Source organism: Eretmochelys imbricata, chromosome 18 (genome assembly GCF_965152235.1).
Source record: "Eretmochelys imbricata isolate rEreImb1 chromosome 18, rEreImb1.hap1, whole genome shotgun sequence".
In the NCBI taxonomy this organism is placed as follows: domain Eukaryota; kingdom Metazoa; phylum Chordata; order Testudines; family Cheloniidae; genus Eretmochelys; species Eretmochelys imbricata.
Window position 1 is genome coordinate 20,116,316 of NC_135589.1, and position 22,952 is coordinate 20,139,267.

At 44.3% G+C, this 22,952-nt stretch overlaps 1 protein-coding gene across 1 annotated transcript in view; it reads right to left on the minus strand.

Moving 5' to 3' along the window:
• MEGF6 (multiple EGF like domains 6) overlaps positions 1-22,952 on the minus strand; it is a 246,097-nt gene that overhangs the window by 51,337 nt on the left and 171,808 nt on the right. The window contains exons 7-9 of the mRNA XM_077837239.1: positions 3,790-3,915; positions 1,239-1,361; positions 294-416 (exon numbers count right to left, since the gene is read on the minus strand). Coding sequence (XP_077693365.1) covers positions 294-416; positions 1,239-1,361; positions 3,790-3,915 — 372 coding nt within the window. The remainder of the gene's footprint in view (positions 1-293; positions 417-1,238; positions 1,362-3,789; positions 3,916-22,952) is intronic.

Below are 22,952 nucleotides of genomic sequence, written 5' to 3' on the forward strand. Positions count from 1 at the left end.
GCTATTAATACATCATCAAAACCACTGCAGGCAGTTTCATGATCCCTTTAAAGACCCAGCACAGCTCTTGTCCTGGTGAGAGAATAAGCAGTCCCATAAACTTCCCTTGAAAGATGCCACTGAAAACGCCTAGGACTCTCATTGTATCAGCTCACTTAGAACAACAATGGACACAGGTTTTGTCAAGGATTACCTCACTGTTTACTTCCCTTCTTTTTCCCCCTGTCAAAACCACGTTCTCTCCTCTCGTTGTCTGGGGGTTAGTGAGCCTGGGCAAGGCGGTCAATACTTACTGTAGCACTGCTTGCCATCTTCCCCCAGCTCATACCCAGGGTTACAAGTGCATTTAAAGGAGCCGCGGGTGTTGAGACAGCTGTGTGCACACACGGCCAGCCCAGTTGCACATTCATCTACGTCTGCAAGAGAAAGACGGGCAATTACCAAAACCAAGCAGAGCGGCTCTGGCAGTGGAATGCCCTCCAGGAGCACAGCTCCCTGCCTTTCAGTGTGTTCAAGAGAGGGACGGTTTGGAGGGCTCCTTTCTGAACTGCACACACAGACTGGTCTCTGGTCCCTCCTAAGAGATAAAAGCTGGAAATAGCCATGTACAGCTGCATGATGGAACTAACTGGAACTTAACTAGAATGGGGAGGTTGGGGAGAAATATGGCAAACGTACATTGTTGAATCGGTTGCCACATGTCTTGTGCACAGCTAGGAAACACGTATGATTGTCTTCCTTTGTACTGCACTACTGTATTTCTGGAAGCAGGGATCACTGGCTCAAAAGCCTACGTTGGTGGGAATAGTGGGTTGTATCCTCTTCTTTTCCAAAACCTCTGCCACAGACTCAAACCAGAGACCAAGCATTTCATTTTTGGTGTTTCTGACTTTTTTTGGGGGGGGACGGGGGGCGGGGATGAGGGGGGGAGTGATTCCTTACATTCCACTGCACCTCCCCCCAGACTGGTGTCAGGACCATAAGCAGAGACACCAGCAAACAGAAGGACTGCAATCAGGAGCTATTCATCTGTTCACAGGAGACTTCCAGCCCCACTGCTAGATCAGTGAAGTATGGCTGCTGCACAGATTTAAACTAATCACAGGAAATCTTGGATGCTTTCCTGAGCTGAACCTCTGGAAAAGCGTAAGGTTCATTTGTCACTATGTTAGCCACCAACACTAACAATACCAAGGGTTGTGTCTCTCTCCATGCACGCCTCATTGTGGGTACTGTACCTTCACAGGCCTGGCTGTCAGCTGCCAGGCGGTAGCCGGGGCGGCACTCGCAGCGCACTACTCCATGGCGATTTTGGCATTGGTGCATGCAGCCTCCATTCCTATTGGCACATGGGTTCCTCACTACAGAGACAGAGCAGGGAGCAAGTACACATCATTTCAAACAGATCCTCTCTCTTGCTGGCATTAGCCTAGTGGAAGAATAAAGCGCCGAGTGGTCATGGAGATCAAGGAGAGACTGTAGTTCATTTAATACAATCCATGAATACAAGACAGAAGCTCCATTCCTGGGAGAAAAGGTCCTCATTTGCATTAAGGACTGCCCTGGACATGGCCCAAAACTCAAAGTGAACCCTGAACTCTTTTCGGACTCACCGGAAATGCATTTACCAAGCAGTCCCTGGCAGCGCATGCCTATCCCACAGGCTCTGTGCGCAAACTGTCACAAAAAGAAAAGGAGGACTTGTGGCACCTTAGAGACTAACCAATTTATTTGAGCATGAGCTTTCGTGAGCTACAGCTCACTTCATCGGATGCATACCGTGGAAACTGCACACAAATTCACTTTCCTGCTGGTAATAGCCTATCCAAAGTGACAACTCTCTACACAATGTGCATGATAATCAAGGTGGGCCATTTCCTGCACAAATCCAGGTTTGAAAAAACTTCAAATCCAGACTCCAGCGAGAAACTGCTGAATTGGAATTCATTTGCAAATTGGATACTATTAATTTAGGCTTAAATAGAGACTGGGAGTGGCTAAGTCATTATGCAAGGTAGCCTATTTCCCCTTGTTTTTTCCTACTCCCCCCCCCCCAGGCGTTCTGGTTAAACTTAGATTTAAACTTGGAGAGTGGTCAGTTTGGATGAGCTATTGCCAGCAGGAGAGTGAGTTTGTGTGTGTGTGTCCCCCGGAAAAAAAAAAAGGGGGGGGTAGGGGGTTGAGAAAGCCTGGATTTGTGCAGGACATGGCCCACCTTGATTACCATGCACATTGTAGGGAGAGTGGTCACTTTGGATGAGCTATTACCAGCAGGAGAGTGAGTTTGTGTGTGGGGGGGTGGAGGGTGAGAAAACCTGGATTTGTGCTGGAAATGGCCCAATTTGATGATCACTTTAGATAAGCTATTACCAGCAGGACAGTGGGGTGGGAGGAGGTATTGTTTTATGATCTCTGTGTGTATATAAAGTCTGCTGCAGTTTCCACGGTATGCATCCGATGAAGTGAGCTGTAGCTCACGAAAGCTCATGCTCAAATAAATTGGTTAGTCTCTAAGGTGCCACAAGTATTCCTTTTCTTTTTGCGAATACAGACTAACACGGCTGTTACTCTGAAAACTGTCACAGCATCAGTTGCCCCCCAAGATCCCCAAGTACTTTACAAAGTTTGTAAACTCTAAGTACACCGAAGTCACTTCACCGATAAAGCGCAGACTCTTCTGGGGTGAAGCATGGCAGCTATTCAACAGCTAACAAACACTACACAACATTTCAGGACAGGAAGTGAAAAACACCAACCTATCCACCTGAAATCACCAGGGGAGTTTTAGGTAGATGGAATGCAATTAAGTTGTGATTAAGCCAGGACAACCTGGAAGGTGATCTCTGGGGATCCTTACTTACTATATATGAATATTCAGGACCTTGGTTTTATGCCTCACCTGAGAAGGAGGGTGTACATAGAGTGAGGTCCTGGCAAAGCAATGGGCTGACCTTAATGAACCATTTCCTGCAGAACACTGTGCAGTCCCATCCCTGTGCAGCGATCAAGAAGGAAAAGCAGGGCCAATCTCTTCCAAGGGCTTTTTACTAAAAGATATGCTAATTCCGACCTGTTCCAGGAGCCAGGCAGATATGCAATTGTGAAATCCCATCGGATGCTCCATTTATCAGATCCCAGATGGTCCTGTTCTCCCAGCAGCTCCACAACAAAGACCTCCCTTCTCAGTACTTATGCCAACTGCTATGCATGAGAAGCCTGAGCTTCTACTCCTTCCCTCTTCAAGCTTCCTCTCCTCCCCAGCAGGAGAGGCAGCACAGCCTTAAATCTGTCCTAGGGCAGGAGGAAAGTGCAGGGGTTTCTGTTCCACTGATATACTGCTGCTCCTTTACTTCCTCAGGAGAGCATGTCCCAAAACGATTTCATTTGGGTTGCCCAGGCTCCTTTCTGCTCTTCCTCAGCTTCCAAAATAATTCCCAGAAGAAGTCCAAGGCAATATAATAAGCAGAATTGGCACCAGCTTCTACTACAGTGCAACATGCCAATCTGATCTGCTCCACATCGGAGCATGCAGTTGTGGCATCCCCCTGGTTTGTGTTCAGTTAGCACTACGAGCTGGTCTCTAAATTATTATTAACCGTTTCACATCTGGTTCCTCTCTAGGAATGTGAGTGGGAACATGGGAATAACCATCAACAATGTCAAACTCCTACAGCGCTGGACTTCCTTTTAAATAAATCTAGCTGTGGGTACAACCTGGGAACGCAAAGACAAAAGAGAAGGAGTGCCTCTGAATTCACAATTCATTCCATGTGCTCAGAGCAGACTCACGGACACAGTGCTTGCCGTCCTCCTTCAGGTGGTAATTGTACCAGCACTGGCATTGATGCTGTGTTAGGGTCAGCTGCACGCAATCATGTTCGCATCCACCATTGCTGACGGCACAGGTGTTCACAGCTGGGAGGGCAAAGGGTAAAACCGATTAGAGCAGGCTGACAAACAGTATGCAAGAGTCTGCTTTGCGAGAGCCAGGGCAAAATACAGGCACCAATATGCAGATTTACAAATACAGCAGGAATCAGACTCGCTAATAAGAATTCCGAACTCTGGAGCATATTCAGTCCTGGCATAAGTGGAGGCAGTTCCTGGTGAGTCTTTAAACTGTGCTATATAAACACAGATTATTGTTGTCATAAGCATCTATTCTGTAGTCAATACACAAGATATATGCGACAATATTGTGCTATGAAGATATTCTGGGCAGTACACCCAGACCCAGGGCGCTGTTCTTCAATGATGAGAGCAGCTCTATTCCGCAGCGTGAGTCTGCATCTTTAAAACACTGTTTACTATAAATCTTTATTTCCCAGTACAGCTCCCAGCTGCTCCTCAGGGAAAGGAACGTAGGCCAGAACATTTCTGGCTTGGATTACATAATCTAAAGCTAAATTCAGAAAGCTACATGGGAGGGAAGTTAACAACAAGCATGTTTGCTTTATAAACGCTAATCCCTCCCTAGCAGGTGGCAGTGTCAGAGGGCAGGGACTGGGGACTGCTTGTTTATCACGGAAACTCTTGCAATTGTTCTCAAAGGCACTGACTGCAGGTTCAATAGCCCAGCTAGTTCAAGTCAATAATGATTGTTTAGTGAAGAGCCATCTCTGGCATATTCAAATGCGTCCTCATGACAAAATGATATAGAAAATTAACTTTCTGGACTGGACGCACACGAAAGACACTCTGATTACATAGGATGAGGCCATGAAGTTATGTCACAGACTCTGCTGGGAAGACCTAGGGAGATGTGTTCTAAGCCACACCTACAGGCCAGTAGCGTAGCCGGGGGGGTGGGAGCCGGGGGAGCACCTGCTCCCCCTCTGAGCACAAGTGGCGCCATTTTAAATGGTTACTCAGCGGCGGCGCTCCGGGCTTTCACGCGCTCCAGCTAGGCGGGGCCCTTCACTCGCTCCGGGTCCTCGGCGGCGGGGGCCTTCAGTGCCCCTGAGGACCCGGAGCGCTGCCCGGGGAGTACAAGCGGGTGGCACCTTTTTTTAGGTGCCCCTGTTCGTTCCACCTAGCTACGCCACTGCTGCAGGCTTGCACATAAATCCGGCATCTTAACCTCCAATTTGCTGCTTTGAAAAATGTGACCTCTACACAAAAGTTAGTGGGCTTGTTTCTCCATTCACCTTATAACTTGTGTTATAACTATCGAAGCCACTTAGTTGTCTTCTTGTTAACAAAGAGATGTAGAGAGTTTAGAGAGAGAGGTGCTGACAGGGAGTACCATCTAGTGGTTAGCACAGGAGACTGGGAATCTGGATTCTTGAGTTCTGTTCTTGGCCATGGCATTAAGTTTCTATGTAGCCTTGAGCAGGTCACTTCAACTCTCTGTGCCAAGGAACTTTACATAAACAAAACAAACTGTTCTTATGACCTGGGATGGCAGGTTGCCTCCAGTGAAGTTCCTCAGTCAGCCTGCTCCCCACTATGGTAAATTACCCTTAAAGAGTAACATAAGAACATAAGCATGGCCATATTAGTCAGACCAATGATCCCAGTACAGATCCTTGGGCAACCCTGCTAGTTACCTCTCTCCACTGTGATCATTTATTCCTACCCTTTGTTTCCTATCTTTTAACCACTTACTGATCCATGAGAGGACCTTCCCTCTTATCCCATGACTGCCTGCTTTGCTTAAGAGCCTTTGGTGAGGGATCTTGTCAAAGGCTTTCTGAAAGTCCAACTACACTATATCCACTGGTTCCCCCTTGTCCACATGTATGCTGACCCCCACAAAGAATTCTAATAGATTGGTGAGGCCTGATTTTTCTTCACAAAAGCTGAGCTGACTCTTTCCCAACATATTGTGTTCATCTACATATCTGATCATACTGTTCTTTACTATATTTTCAATCAATTTACCTGGTACTGAAATTGGACTTACTAGCCTGTAATTGCCAGGATCACTTCTGGAGCCTTTTCTAAAAATCGGCATTACCTTAGTTATCTTCCAGTCCTCTGGTACAGAGGCTAATTTAAGTGATAGGTTACATAGCAGATATGCAATTTCATATCTGAGTTCCTTCAAAATCCGTGGGTGAATACCATCTGGCCTGGTGACTTATTACTGTTTAATTTATTGATTTGTTCCAAACCCTCCTCTACTGACACCTCAATCAGGGATCAGTTCCTCAAATTTGTCACCTAAAAAGACTGACTCAGGTGTGGGAATCTTCCTCACATCCTGTGCAGTGAAGATTAATGCAAAGAATTCATTTAGTTTCTGCGCAACGGCCTTGACTTCCTGTGTGGCAGGCTTCCTGCTTCTGATGTACTTAAAAAAAATTGCTGTGAGTTTTTGTCTTTTGCTAGTTTTTCAGATTCTTTTTTGGCCTGCCTAATTATACTTTTGCACTTGACTTGTCAGATTTTCTATTTTACTCAGTAGGATTTGACATCCAATTTTTAAAGGACGTCTTTTTTGTGTCTGTCTCTTTTATTCTATTGTTTAGCCACGGTGGCAATTTTTTGGTCCTCTTATTGTTTATTTTTATTTGGGGGTACACATTTACTTTGAGCCTCTATTGTGTTGCTTTTAAAACGTTTCCATGCAGCTTCCAGGCATTTCACTCTTGTAACTGTTCTTTTTAAATTTCTGTTTAACTAGCTTCCTCATTTTTATGTAGTTCCCCTTTTTGAAGCTAAATGCTACTATGGTGGGTTTCTTTGGGACTCCCCCCTCCCCCACAAGGGCATTAAATTTAATTACATTATAGTCACTATTATGGAGCTGTTCAGCTATATTTACCTTTTGGATCAGACCCTGTGTGCCACTTAGGACTAAAGCAAGAATTGCCTCTACCCTTTTGGGTTCCAGTACTAGTTGCTGCAAGAAGCGGTCATTAATAGTGTCCAGAAATTTTATCTCTGTATCTCATCCTGAGGTGATGTACCCAGTCAATATGGGAAGAGTTGAAATCCCCCATTATTATTGGGTTTTCTGTTGTTGTTGTTGCCTCTCAAATCTCCCTGAGTATTTCACTATCACGGTCAACATGCTGGTCAGGTGGTCGGTAGTATATTCCTACTGCTATACTCTTATTATTCAAGCATGGAATTTCTATCTCTAGGCTTTCTTTCACATATAGTACCACTCCCCTACCACTCAATCCTTAGCCTCTCCACTAAGATGAACAAGTATACTAACAAAGGTTTGAATGGATAAGTGAACATAGTATCTGTAATAACTGAACTGAGAAACCTGCTCATTTCATACAGGCCACCAAAAAACTATCCAACCGCACTGACTTTTGGTCACTACACACCCAGGAGAGATTAAAAACGTGTGTGTGTGGCATTACGCATCATACTTTAGAGTTGTGTGTGTGTGGCTGGTCTTGAAAATACAACCTATAATGGAAACACAGAAAGGGCTCCCATCACTCAGATTGCAGAAGAAATTGTTGTACCAATAGGGAAGAATCTTAAGAGGGGACTACCACAGTCCCTAACTAAACGCAACTCTCCACAAACCAGCACTGCTCAGGTAATCACAATTCTTGAGCAGCCTCCAAAGTATCGCTAACCAGTCAACCCTGGAAAGCTAATGCTAATAAAACTCTGCCTATTTTCCACGGGATCCCTATGTTCCTATAAAGTTCTCTTCTGTAAAAGCATATGCTTCTCTGGCAAACACCGCAACGTTCCAGCTCACTCATTTTAAAATATTATTTTACAACATAATTGCAAGAGGACAACATGCAGTACCATTAGCACTTAGAATCCATAGCTCTTCTTATCCCGGGATCTCAGAGGGCTTTATAAACATGACTTACTGAAGCCTCTCTATCCCCAGGGGGGTGCACAGGAAAACAAACACATGACTAACCCCTGAATGGAGTGGGACTGAAATTCTGGCTAGAACTCCAAGTGAACTGAACCTTTGGGAGGTTCAGAAAGTTTGTCGTCTTGCCCTTATTAGGCTAGGGATACTGAACGCCTCATTTAATCGCCTTTGGGTGCTCTATACCAGTGGTTCTCAACCAGGGGTCTGGGGCTCCCTGAGGGGCCGTGAGCAGGCTTCAGGGGGTCCCCCAAACAGGGCCAGCATTAGACTCACTGCAGCCCAGGGCAGAAAGCCAAAGCCCCTCACGTGGAGTTGAAACCCGGGGTCCCACCACTCGGGGCTGAAGCTGAACCTTAAGAAATGCAGCTTTGCAGGGGGCCCTGTAGCAAGGGGCCTCAGGCAATTGCCCTGCTTGCTACCCCTAATGCCAGCCCTGGCTTTTATATGCAGAAAAACAGTTGTCGTGACACAGGTGGGCCATGGAGTTTTTACAGCCTGTTGGGGGGGAGGGGGGGCTCCTTAGGGAAAAAAAGGTTAAGAACCCCAGCTCTATACCTCCTCCTTAGAAGGTATGCCGAGTGCCCCTCTTAGCCTGATTTGGAGTGTTGCAGGACACCTCCCTTATCAGACTGGGGTAGGAGTGCTAGAATGCCTCCCTTGGCCTCGTCAGTGGGGGAATTCAGCACATACTGCAGTTGTAAATTGATTTTTCATTTGTTTTTATAGCTCACTTTGAAACACAAAGACCTTCTCCTATAGAAAGGGTTATGAACAGCTGGAAAGAAGGTCCAAGGACTTTGCCCAGAAACAAAAGGCTAAGAAGTTATATCAAATGACAGCTCATGGTGTTTATAACTTGTAAGTCAAATATAGTACAGCTCCTTTGCTCATCTATGAAAAATGACCTGAGGTTGGATGTTTACAGTAAGGAAACCGACCTCTCAGGCTTGTTCAATGCCTTTCATTTTCCCTCCTAATTAAATCCATTTAACCTGCACCTTTTTAACAAACAGTTTCTACTGTAGCAAAGTAGACCAATGAAATACTGAAAGCTATTTGATTAAGCCAGTCTATTTTTACCAGAACGTTAGCGAAACCCCAATATTCTTCACTATGGTTGTGCAGACATTTGATCCAGGGTACACATTGAAAAAACCACAAAAATGTTCTGATTTTTCTACAAACAATTCTCCAAACTGAATCTGTTCAAACCAGAGCTCAGGACCTCTATGATACAGAACAGTTTGAACTTCCATTTGCATCAAGGCAAACATGAGTCTCTGATTAACTAAACAACATTTTTGGGAATAAAACTAACTTAACTGGGTCAAAACGTTGAAGAATGCTGCTCGGCGCTGGAGCAAGAACTATCAGTCTGGGTTAATTTTCCTGATTTTTTAAAATTTGTTCTACTTTGACAGAGGCAATAGAAGTAGTTGGCATTACTGAAAAATTATAGGTACAATACTTGAGTTATAACGGAGCTGGCTGGTGGCAATTTTAAATGTTCTGGTATATTAAAATGTTTAATAAAAACATATTCAAAGCCTCTCTAAAGCAGTTATAGTTCTTGGGTTTTTTTTAAAAAAAAATCATTAAAATAATGCTAAACTCAGCCAGTAAATATCTCCATATGGGAGAAAAACAAGGCCAAAGTTTAAAATCCAACACATCTTAAATCCAGAATAAGCTCACAGTATGAAACTATTCATTAGAGTCTGGAGTCTAAGTTGCCTTTGTGACCCATCAATTCTATACATCAGATTTTTAAAGATTTAAAACCTGAAGTCAAAGTTCTTGTCTTTTTTCATTTGAAAGCCATCATCATGCTGTGCTGACAGCCCAGGAGAGGGAAGTCTTCAAAGACAGCCACACAGCAGTAATAGCGTGGGCAGCAGCAGTGCAGGCTCCCCAAAGCAGATTTGAAAGGACCACTTCTACAGCTAACAAAACCAGGTTTCATCTCCCACATCCATTTAGTCCCTAGCCTTTCCCCTGAGACATGCCAACCAGATGCCACATGCTAACAATTGTGATCATGGATTTTTGAGATGGGGACAATCGTCCGTAATGAGGCAGAGTGACACTTCCAGGACATCACATGGACGCCATCCAAGCACTGTCAGACGGCAAATGACTATCAGTCACGATAAAGCTGGGTTGGACATAAGCAACTAGTGAAAGGATATACATCCCATTATCAAGCGACTGACCAGCAAGTCCTCCTTGACAAAGGTCTTTTAGAAGAAAGCCCTTGGAATGCTGTGACTGACTGCTACCATGTCTTTGCCATGACTTTTCAGCGGCACTGGAACCAAATATGGTGTGACGATGGGCTGTGAAGTGCCTTGACACCTTACTGCAAAAGCCAACTCAAAATATTTGAGAACTAATAAACAGAAGCCAAGAGGTAAAGCAGCAGGAATGTTGGGCTCTTACAGGTATTTTATTTCCTCTCATTCTCCTCCCCACCTCCCCAAAGTGCCATACATTGTGTTAGCAAATTTATTGTTAAAGACTAATAATCCCATCTGAGCCTCATAAATTCTGACAGTGGACATGCTGACTAATGAACCCTAGTCTTCTATTTGTGTTAACCAGGCCGGGTACATTCCAGCCCGGTACAAGTAATAGGAGCCAGACGTCATTCTCTGGCAAGAGGCATATGGACAAGAGAGTTCTGGTTGGCATCACTGGCTATTCAGCATGAAGTAGTTTATGGTGGAAAGGATCAAAGCAATAACATCATATTGCTTTTAATATACACCACCCACATTACACTGAATAGCAGCAATGCTCTTAGATGCAAGCACTAAGATGTGCTAGGAAAAGAAGCAGACTGGCTGAATTCAAACACAGGGAATGGCAAGACCTAAAGAGTAAACAGCTTCCTCTGTTTTTCTTCTTAAAGGAAGGGCCGCTTAGTCCTGGGCCTCCTTAGGATGCGGTCTCACAGAGCAGTGAGTGAAGGCTAATAAGACTCATTATTGGACTGATTTGAATTATTAATCCCTTTCTTTACAAAGCCACACTAAAACAAATGTCCATCCCCAGATGCTTTCCCTAGCTGACCCTTTCTGTGGCAGTGCTGCCAAACCCAGTGTCATATTGTGTATCATGTGGATTTGTGAGAGAAAAATGAGACAGATTTTCCACAGATGATATTTCACAGCTTTAAAAGAGACCGAACTATTTCCATCCCCTCTGCTTCTAGAGTGAGTTTTGTGTTTGGGAAACGTTCTGGGCTGAGAGCCCTGGAGCCCGAGGTCCTCAGCTGACCCCGGCACAGACACACCATGGACAGTGCCAGGGTTTGCCACATACGGAAAGCCATGTCTAGTCTGATAACAGAATGGACTGAACCAACTGACAAAGAAGCACACCTCAGGGTCACGTTTGGCAATGCATCCGGCTCATTCCTGCAGCTGAAAGTCAAACCGAACCCTTGTGGTTGTAGGCAGCAGTTCTCCTGCAGTCTCAGAAGAGCAGATGCCAGTAGTAGCTGTCAGAAGTACATTTCACTTGAAGGTCTCTCGTCCCTCTCTCCCAGGGACCAATTTCAGAATGTAGAGGGGTAAGTGCAACGTCCACTCCCATTCATTCACTCTCTAGATGACCGGCTTAGACTGCTCTGTATCCCATTTACCAATCCTGATTCAGCTTTGAATCAGCAAAGCACTTAAGCAAGTGCTTAATTTATATGCCTAAAGTTAAGCACATTGTAACAGGGTAGCTGGCCTCTTAAATGCAATCAGGCCCAGCGCTTCTGTTCCAATCCAGGTGCAACCTAGTTTGGTGCAATAAGCAGGGCAGGTCTACCTCCGGGCAGTAATAAATGAGGAACAGCCCAAAGGCATGTGACAATTCAGAGTCCAGATAGGGAGACAGAAAAGCCAAGGGATCTAGAGAAGCAGAGAGCTCAGGAGAAAAGAGCAAAGCTGGGCTGATAGCTGCAGGGAGAGGATGCCACTGAAGGAGGGAGCGGTGAGAGTTCCCTAGTTGGGCTGTGGAGGCAGAGATCAAGCTGGTGAAAGCAGAAGGCAGAAAGAAAGTGTGCAGGGGTCACCTACAAACTTCCCCACGTCGGACAGCCATGGCCAGAGAGGGCTGAGAGCAGCAGAGGGAGATGCTTGCTGGCCCTCTGAGCCAGAGGGCTGAGACTGGAGGTTCAGACAGGGCTGTAGGCTGGGGAATGATAGAGGGGAGCCCAATGTCATCTCTGGGCAAGAGCGAGAACTAGATCCGAGACTGAAAACGGGAGGAGAAGCTCCCTTCCTAGAAGGGCTGGAGTGAGGCCTGGTGATATGACAGGCCCATACCTGACAGTATAAAGAGATGCCAGAGTCTAAAGCAAGACACGAGAGCTGCACCAGAGCAGCTGAGCGTGGTAAGAGACGCCATGGCAGTACCTGGTGTGCTGATGGTTTACTGAGACTTGAAAGAGTCCATGTACTATTGGGATTGAAGCAACACACAAAACATCAAAACACAGTCCTTCCATCCACTCCAGTAAATCCCTGGTATACTTGAGATTTCTTCATCTAACATACTCTTAATGATATAAATAGGGATATATTGTGTAATCTGAGCTCCAACAATCTCCAGAAATACGTTGTGTGCTAATAAGGACCATCTCTGTTTCCCAGGCCAAAGAAAGCAACTGGCTCACAGTAAATACCTCATTTTGCAATGGAGTCCAAAAAAAGAAGAAAAAAAGAAACACGCTCTGAAACCGTATAAAAAAACTGGAAGATGTTTGCCATCCCTCTCTTCCCATCCATTTCTGAGCACGGGACAGGAGGTAATTTCAGGATAGTGTGATGATGTTCTTTTCTTTAGTAGAAATCTCTGTTTGTTTTCCCTTCCTTCTGTACTGAAGCTGCGTCACACTGGGCTGTCATATTTCAGCAGCAGAAAATGTGGACAACGTACAAGAATTTCTTGCAGCCTTGGTACAGATCACACAATGAGGTGTTGGCAAGGGTGAGACTCTGTGCTTTCCTGTGCTGTTCTAAGCAGCACACACATATCACAGCCCCAGGAAAGTGTGTGTGTGTGTGTGTGTGTGGGGAGGGGGGGATTAACAAGTTTTGCACCCTCCCAATTCTAGGGTGTTCCATGGCTTCAAGTGAGCCTGGCAGAATTTAGGCAGCCCTCCGGGGCTGTCTCTGGCTGCTTATGGGCAGCAATGCGGCACAGAATCGCCACAGCATTGTGCTGAGACTCGTTCTCTGCCATGCCACTCTCACCCGCACTTTAGCACAACACCTGAGCCAGGGCTTGCAAAGGTCCCTTCGGGGGACACGCTGCGGCTTTCTCTACCTCGGTTCCCGCACCAGGGGAATTGTCCCCAGGCTGTATCTGGAGCTTTTAGGGTCCCTTTGTCCAGTGTATATGGTGAGAGTGGGAGTTCGAAGCATTTTTCTAGGGGAGGGAGTCTGCCTAATGCAGTGGTTCTCAAACATTTGTGCTGGTGACCCCTTTCACATAGCAAGCCTCTGAGTGCGACCCCCCCCTTATAAATTAAAAAACACTTTTTTGTATACTTAACACCATTATAAATGCTGGAGGCAAAGCGGGGTTTAGGGTGGAGGCTGACAGCTTGTGACCCCCCATCTAATAACCCTGCAACCCCCTGAGGGGTCCTGACCCCCAGTTTGAAAACCCCTGGCCTAGTGGGTGGAGCAGGGGAGGGGGAGCCAGGAGTCCTGAGTGCCATTGACTCTGCTACTGTCTCACTGTGACACAAATTAATTAGAATCATAGAATATCAGGGTTGGAAGGGACCTCAGGAGGTCATCTAGTCCAACCTCCTGCTCAAAGCAGGACCAATCCCCAATATTTTCCCCAGATCCCTAAATGGCCCCCTCAAGAATTGAACTCACAACCCTGGGTTTAGCAGGCCAATGCTCAAACCACTGAGCTATCCCCCCGAATTCATTTACACTCCCGTGAGTCAATTTACCCATCCATAAAATAGGTTTAATAAGAGGTTGTGCTGAGAGGCACAAATTAAAGTGTTTAGAGAACCTTGAAGGAAAAGAGCTAAAAAGGCCAAAATATACATTTCAAAATGTGACAGGTGTAACTGTGTTACCTAGACCAGTGCTACTCAAAGTGGTGGTCCGGTCCGCGAGCCACCAGCTGCCGGTCTGCGCGCACATTGGAAAAAAAAATTACCGGTCCCCCACATCAGACAGCTTGAGAAGCACTGGCCTAGACAGCTATAAATATTAAATTGCCGGGCATCTCATTATGTTATTTCCTTTCTTTCCCTTTGTAAAATCTTTTCAATACATTTTTACATGTATCAGGAACCTAAAAGACCTGATTCTCCTCTGCTTTGCAGCTTGCCTCATCATTTATACTTGTGCAAAGTACACAAGTGTAAACAGCTACAGGAGGCACAAGATACGGGAAAGAAAGCTGCAAAATGTTTTACCTGGCTTCTAGTTCCTGAATATTTAAAAGAATGAGAGAGGATAGGAATATCCATCACAAACATGTAATAGTAACCCAAAGAAAGAGCTAGAAGAGTATTCATCCTCTCCCTGTGCAACTCTATTTGTGGTGTGAGTTCTGCAACAGGTTTTGAACCTTCAGGGTTAACAGCAAACCAGCCTCCTCTAGTGGGGTTTTGGAGACAGGATGTGCTTTAGTCAGTATCGTTGATGAATCAACAGTTTTGTGGGTTTTGTGGTGATAGGAAAACATTCAGAGAATTAGATTCATTGATTGACATATTTTAACTAGAAACTTCATAGCAAGATACTCTTTCTGTCTCTAAAATACTCTCTGGCACCGCATTTCTGCTCACTAGTATTGCCAACAGCTTCCTAAAGTTAATATCCATGCTTGATGGTGGCTCTGGACTGCAAGACTCCTGTGTACCTCGGCTCAGAGCTCCATTAGGAATTAATATATGTTCCATGTTTCCTTCAGCAGAATGGAATATGAGGGAGTCCACTGCATTTATTATTCATTCTTTGTTTCATTACGATCCATTTTCTATAACTTCAGGAATTTTGTGCATTAGCTGCACTGAGACTTTTCTGTGCTGCAACTGAAAGATATCCCACACTGAAATGCAGCCCATGCACACAAAGAAGTGACCTGATCCTCCAGATTCTGCACAGATAAAAATCCCATGAACTCAAGGGGAGTTTTGCCCGGATTAGTACAACACTACTGGGCCCAGGTCATTCAGAATGTCACTGGGATGCAACCCAGATCCTCTTGCTCCAAAAGCACAAGCTCCTACATATCTGAAATATGGGAGAACGTCCTTCAGCAACTAGGCAATACAAGATCTATGGCACACGATGAAAAGTTCTGATTCCATCCAGCAGAGTGCAGCGGTACAGAAAACATACCCACACATAGTAAGCAGTTCATTACAATAGGTTTTAACTGTGGTTATTATTATACAAGACACTGAATGTCTTGGCAGGCAGCAACTAATACAACAATTAGAAAACATTTTGTCACTGGTTAGATGCTCAATTTCCTAATTGCAATCTACAAATGTAGCTTGCTGTGCCCTTCTTTAAATGTGTGTCCACACGTAAGCATCCAATCTTGGGGTGCAGCTCTGAACCAAATTCCAAATCATGACGTTTGCCTGCCACTGGAAAGGATCAACCATATGTGACTAAAAGTGTATCTGCCGGTCTTTATCCTTGTCTCTTTCACTCAGTCACATATTTCCTCTACCTTCAGGTACCCCTGGCCTTGCAGACTTTCATTTATGCAGGAGAAATTTTCTCTTCCCATATGGTGCTAGAACTGGGGAAGGGTTTGTAAAAGAAGAAAACTGAAGAATAAATTAAGGTTATTGTTAAGTGAGGCCTCAGGTCTGTTCTGCTACAGGCTACACACTTTCCTACAGCCCTCAAAGAGCCAGCCCTGTAATACTTGTCAAGAATGTTGGTTTAATAAAAACCATGTGATTTCAAAGATCAAGTCATAGCAAAGCCTCTGACTTTGCAGGGTAAATATTTATCTAGACTGAGCACTGGCGGAGTGAACCACTTTCATGTACTTGCGAAAACACCACAAAAAGCAGGCACACGTTCAAGGAACAGGGATTATTGCAAAGTGACCCACTGAGTGAAGACTGGCTTGATTGCTTGCATTTTCCAGACTTCACTGTGTTATCAGTCTAAGTATCAGAGTGTGGTGAAGGAACAGGAAGCCTCTGCACAGTTCCCTGGAACATACTTTGCCTAATGAATAAATCTTAGGAGGAAGAGTGCCCCTTGGCTGCCTCATGTTCACAATGCGGGGTACTTTCTGTGGGTTGGTTTTTTTTAATTGATGGCTTGGACTATCGTACATTTAAGTAACTTCTACAAACTCAAAACACCTCTCAAAACTGCAGCTCACTGGTTGTTCGTGACTATTAAAGTGCAGTCAGCAACTGGATAGGATACAGCTACTGGTACCAAAAAAAAACCACAACACAAAGTTGATGGGGTAGAAACCATCCACCAAGAAACAAACATAGGAATAGAGACACTCATCTGGCATAAGCATTCATGGCAGGAGCCAAACGGAGGCCTAGGAGTGACGGGAAGGCAGAGTCACAAACACAACCCCATTTACTGCGCATGGAAATACACCCAACTTTTCTATTCCATTCTGAGCTTTGAAAAACTCCCCTCTTATCAACTTTGATCCTAGTGAACAAATGGTTTCAGATGTTATTATAGAGTTAGAATGAGAGTATTGTACTTTATTCTATCATGAAAGTGTGTAAGGACAAAAATCATCAATCCTAAAATGGGAATGCTGTACCTTTATAGTTGTTCCGGTGGTGGTATTTTTTAGAAACATTAATTTATGAATTATATAGTGTGGAGGTTCTACAAGCTGTCTATTCATATTATAGGTCATATTCTAGTTGTACTTTGTCACAGAGGTGCAGGCATGCTGGAATAATGCCAGGTCCTGCCAGCCCTGAGCTCCAGAGATTTTAGAAGCTGCCCCAATACCTCCCATAATGGGAGGTCAGGTTTAATGATTGGAGACACCTTAATTCTAGTAGATGAGCTCCAGTACCATGCATCTTACTGCTAATCCCTCCTGGGAAGTTTAATGCAGAACAGTTTTGCAGCCTGCATAGGCCTGATTGGATTCCCACTGGAATTTTTTTGCATAGATGTTCCATACAAGTAGTAAAGTTTCCATATAGAAAAAAAGCAAGAAGGTTCATGGAACTCCATGGAAAATCAGTTTTAGTTAACTGGATGTTCCAGTTAATGATGATCATCCCTCATGTTTTCTTTTGGTTTTGGGGGCCTTGGTGACTGACAGGTTAGTACTTCCAAATGGGAGGGTTCACTTTTCACTCTGTAGTATGCTTCGTTCAATGAGTAAGAAGAAACAGCAACACTTTAGGCCACAGAATGGGAATTAAATCCTAACAAATTGCACATTTACACATGTAACAGCAGCATATACATACAAATGGATGGTTATTGGTTCAAGTGCTTACAGCAATGGACTGGGAGACACTGGCTTCTTGTCTCTGTCTGCCATTACTTTGCCACTGGATTTTTCCCATGCAACACGACACTCCATGAACTGCCAATTTAAATGGATGCGTCCCTGACAACATTAGAAATATCATGATGTGGTTGGTACATTTGCGGGTGGGGTTTTGGGGTGCACAGTTGTGGATACGGTGGTAGCATGGGAGGAAGAGTAAGTTAATAAACGTTGTACATAGGATATATGTAATGGTGCAGTGTGGCATAAAAGATTTCTGGCCTGATTTGGGGTTGGCCACAACAGTCATGACTGGCATACACACACACACACAAGTTCTCTCTCTTAGACATTTTTTTAAGCAGTCTTTGGCCTGACAAGTCTCAGAATCCCCTACACCCAGGAATTTGTTCCACTTATGCAAATATTCACTCAAAGAATTTGCAAAAATGACAAATAAACAGCATCCCAAAGGAAAAGTGAATTCAAAACAGCAGCAGCAAGAGCAAGAAGGCTGACACCAACCTCAAGTATCAGGGGGTAGCCGTGTTAGTCTGTATCCACAAAAACAACAGGGAGTCCGGTGGCACCTTAAAGACTAACAGATTTATTTGGGCATAAGCTTTCCTGGGTAAAAAAACCCACTTTTTCAGATGCAATCTTCAGATCCATGCAAGGCTGAGCTCACCAGCCAGCAGGGGGAGCCAAGGAGAGAACTGTTAGAAGAAACTGGCCTGGAAACCAACCATATGCCAGCTACCATGTCTGAAATACTATATATGCTCAGGTTTCAGAGTAGCAGCCGTGTTAGTCTGTATCTGCAAAAAGAAAAGGAGGACTTGTGGCACCTTAGAGACTAACAAATTTATTTGAGCTTAAGCTTTCGTGAGCTACAGCTCACTTCATCGGATGTGCTCAGAAGGTGATGCCTGGATTTGTAGCAGCCAAGTGGCTGCATGACTGGACTCAGAGGCAAAGGTGGATGGGGAACTTATTTCACAGCACAGTTCCACAGCTAGATTCCTAGTGCTGCAGATCCAGCATGGTGCCACTGTTCTAAACACTGTTCTTTGTAGCTGCTGGGACAAGAGTGACCCTTTTACTGTGTGCCTGAATATTACTGCAGTGGGTTTCTCAGAATCAAGCGCTGAATAAGGAGCCATTCTTAATGTGGTTTGAAGACTCTACTGGCCCTCCAGAGCAAAGCTGCTGCACACTTCCCTGCTTCAGGGAAAGGCTATTTTACCATAAGATTAATTATCTCTGAAAACTCCTCAGTACAAACCTTTACATCTTCTGTTTAAAACCAGTCTCCTCATTCCTAGTGCATTCCTGAGCTCGCAGCAGGCTGACCTTCAGTGCTGACCCTCCTTCCCCTATCCCATGAAATGAAAGTTGACCTCTGGCAGGGGGAAGTACTCAAAAAACCCAGGCATCAATAAAAACTGGGGTCCACCAGAAAAGCCCAACCCCTTTACTGCCCTTAAAAATGTGGCCTTTTGTGTTTCCAGGGTGTAGATTCTCTCCCCCACTGTCTCTTTAGTGGCGATATATGACACCAGGAGCACTTTATGTCGAGCAGGGAAAACCCTTGAGTGCTGTGCACATGCAGGGAAACTCAAGCTCTCCGCATTTAAATTACAGATACACATGTGTAAAGTCTCCTATAAAATAAAAGAATGACAGAATTACATGGGGTACAGTCTTGGGGCCTTTTTCATTTCTAACAGATCATCCAAGATTTTTTAATTCACTGAGAATGTGGACTCAGCTCTTAGTCCCTGACTGGGCACCATTCTGCTCATGTGAACAGTCCACAGAAGAGAAGTCCTGCGTGTAGCTTATGCGAGGTCGGGAGCAATATATCCTGCTTACTGCAGAGTGTGCTCTGAAATGCAAAAAACAGGGATGAGAGAAAAGCCAGCACCAACAGCTAGGATCTAGGTTTGAAAACCATATTGAACTAGGAATTGGATTGGATTACTGAAGCCAAATATATGGCACCTTTTAAAGATTTCAGAGCATTAGGGAAGGAGAAACGTTTCTTTAACTTTTGAAGATCTCTTTAAAAATCTCTACAAATGTTTCACAAAACGCCTCAAACATTTTGGAAAAGATATAGCGAAAACTATGAAACTCCATATTTCTCTGGCTCCTCTCATGCTACTGCAGATTTAATGCCATAACTCCAGTCTTCCAGCAAACCACACAATTAATTCCAGAATATGGATAGCAACTTTTGAGGTATTCCACGAGTGTGGAACTCAGAGTGCATGCATGTTATATGCAACTAAAAATACACCTTGTTCTCTGGGGTTCTTAACCAGAGGCTTGTCTTTCTTTGATTAAATCCTAGGACCATTAAACTAAGAAAAGGAAAAGACTGGAAAGACAGAAAGAAAGAAAAGACCCAACTAGTTCTATCTGACCGAGAAATGGGTCCTCAATTTTTAAAAGTATGAACCAATTCAGAATAAACTAGGGATGCAATATAGAATGTTACAAAGCACTTCTTGTGCTAACTTCTTTTCCTATTTACCGTAGCAGGAGGATAAAGGCTGATCGCAGGATGCGATAAAGTCTTATTTTTCTTGAAGAGCAACACAGAATTCCAACAGATGTTTCTGCTTTTAGATCAACTGTAGTTTTATGGAGAAGTTTTCTTTTCACTCCCAAGCAACAGACGGCACCAGAACCCAGGAGACCTGCTGCTGCTGCGAAATACGCTGGCTGGCTTAACTGCCACACGGTCAGGAGCTAGCAGGGGAAAACGATCCAAAAGCAACTGATTTTCCCTTTTGCAAAGAGAATCAAAACAGAGTGAATGTTGTGCTTGTTTGTTTGACAGCCCTCCTGGATGCTGACGCGCCACACTTTCTGGGTCTGGGCTGCGTCTGGAAGCGGAAGAGCCAGATTACCGCAAAGCAGGTTGGTTTTGCAAAATTTCCAAACTGAAGGAAGTATCTGAAGTCTCACTAAAAAGCCTATTCTGTGGACATTGCCAACCCCGTTTTGTACTCCTGAGACATTCAGGAAAGAGTAGAACCTGCAAACTCTTTAAGGTTCTCCCCATCGCTTTTTTAGATCACATCACATATGAAACCAATAAGACCCTCAGTAGCTGTATATTAACTATATTCAGTTAAACTTTCACCGTTTCCACTAACTCTCATCTCTCTGATAAAAATTATGGTTTAATTGGTCCTATGTGTGTAGATAATTTGAGCCAAATCCCTCAAACCTGACTTCATCCTTAAGCAGGGAAAGTTCTCATTGACTTCAGTGGGAGCTTTGCCTGAGACAGTCAGAACTGCAGGATTTCATCCTATAATTTCCCCAAAAGATGGGATATGAATCAAATGCAGCCCAAAAGCCTCACCCGTGAATGGAGAAAGGCACCTCAGATTGTTTCCTTGGCACAACACTATCCCCTCATGTCCAGGAACTTACTCCTCCTTGCCAAGAACTCATTAATCCTTGGCTCAGGAAAACTTACCATAACAGGGAGCACAAAAGCTCCAATACTTCCCACATAGGCTAACTTGATAATATCAAGAGAGAAAATTAAGACCCTAAATCAAGGATGGATCTTCTTTGATGTGCTGCTATATAATTAATTTGTTACTAGTTTAAAAAATCGATTCACCCACTCAAAGGAGATTTGCTTTTCTCAAAATATGACTAGTCCCTTTTTCACTTTTCAAAACTTTTTTGGTCCTAGGCTTCCTCCCATTAGCTACGAAGTACACTGATGCATGCTATGAACTCCATCTTCAAAATATTCATAACATATGGAAAATGCAGGAAGGTGGGCTTGTCTATACACAGTACAACGAGACAGTCACCTCCCTGCCATCAGTTCAAAGCCCATGCTGGACCAAAGTCGTTGCCATCTACAGTCTGATCTGTGGGTCTGATCCCTAGTGGATAACTGTCCACATAAACTGGCACTCAGCACAGAGGCCAAAGACTGAATGAGCCATGGGGATCAAACACCTTTCTTGTCCCAACAGGTGGTCACCTTACATCAGCAGTGTCTGGCTAATAAGTGGGAACCCCTACAAAGATTTTGTGAGGCTTTGAGATCCTCGTGGAAAGCTTTGGAATATTGTTAGTATACAGATATAAGGCGTGTTCACTTCTAGCGAGCAAAAGGTACAATATACAATCAATGTGAGATAGCATCTTACTGAACGTCTTATGAAATACTGCCTGATAGACCATGGCTCTGCCTGAGTACAACAGGTTTCCTTTTTCTTTCTCTAAAATGCTTTCTCCACTGCCAGCTGGATTCACCAGCATCCCAAGCACGAACGGGCCTGCAACTCACAAACGCCTTCTCACTGCACTTGACTTGGCTCCCACATCTTCAGACTGTTTACTAATATTTGGTTTTGGATTAGACATCCTTCAGAACAGATTACTGTACATAATGACTGAGGTCAGCCTCAAACCCAAGAAGGGCACACATGGAGCTAATCTTGTTGGTTCTGAGGTTAATAGGGCCACAATGACAGCATTAATGAAAACCCTTGCTGTTTTTTGCCTTCCTCTGTACCATGGGGCATGGGTCACTTGCTGGAGGATTCTCTGCACCTTGAAGTCTTTAAACCATTATTTAAGGATTCCAATAGCTCAGACATAGGTGAGAGGTTTATTGCAGGAGTGGGTGGGTGAGATTCTGTTGCCTGCATTGTGCAGGAGGTCAGACTAGATGATCAGAATCGTCCCTTTTGACCTTAGTATCTGTGAGTCTATGCTTATTAGCCTCATTCGACACATCTAGGCTACAACAGTGCATTCCATGAAGCAATAGGCAAATCAACTCAGATAAAATAAGGACTAACCTGAACCTTTTACCCAAATTAACTTAACAAGAAACCTTGATGTTTGGGGAGGGGGTGGTTTGAGATTCAAAACAGTAAATTTTTTGGTTGGTTGGTTTTGAAAATGTTATGCCTCATAGCCACTGGACCAGAAGCAGAAAAACCTATAAGAAACACTATAAGAAATCAACAATTGATTTCTGTCCTCTCAACATGTCACTGCCTTGCATAGACAATGGAAGCAAGAGGGGTGGTCAGAAGGAAACCATGTTTGTGTTCCATGCAATGCTGCACGGGGGGATAAAAGGGATAAGGAGAATAGGATGACCCAACACTCTCACAAATCTTGGGAGACAGGCCAGTCCTTGCCTACAGACAGCCCCGCAACCTGAAGCAAATACTCACCAACAACCACATACCACACAACAGAACCACTAACCCAGGAACTTATCCTTGCAACAAAGCCCGTTGCCAATTGTGCCCACATATCTATTCAGGGGACACCATCACAGGGCCTAATAACATCAGCCACACTATCAGAGGCTCGTTCACCTGCACATCCACCAATGTGATTTACGCCATCATGTGCCAGCAATGCCCCTCTGCCATGTACATTGGTCAAACTGGACAGTCTCTACGTAAAAGAATAAATGGACACAAATCAGATGTCAAGAATTATAACATTCATAAACCAGTCGGAGAACACTTCAATCTCTCTGGTCACGCAATCACAGACATGAAGGTCGCTATCTTAAAACAAAAAAACTTCAAATCCAGACTCCAGCGAGAAACTGCTGAATTGGAATTCATTTGCAAATTGGATACTATTA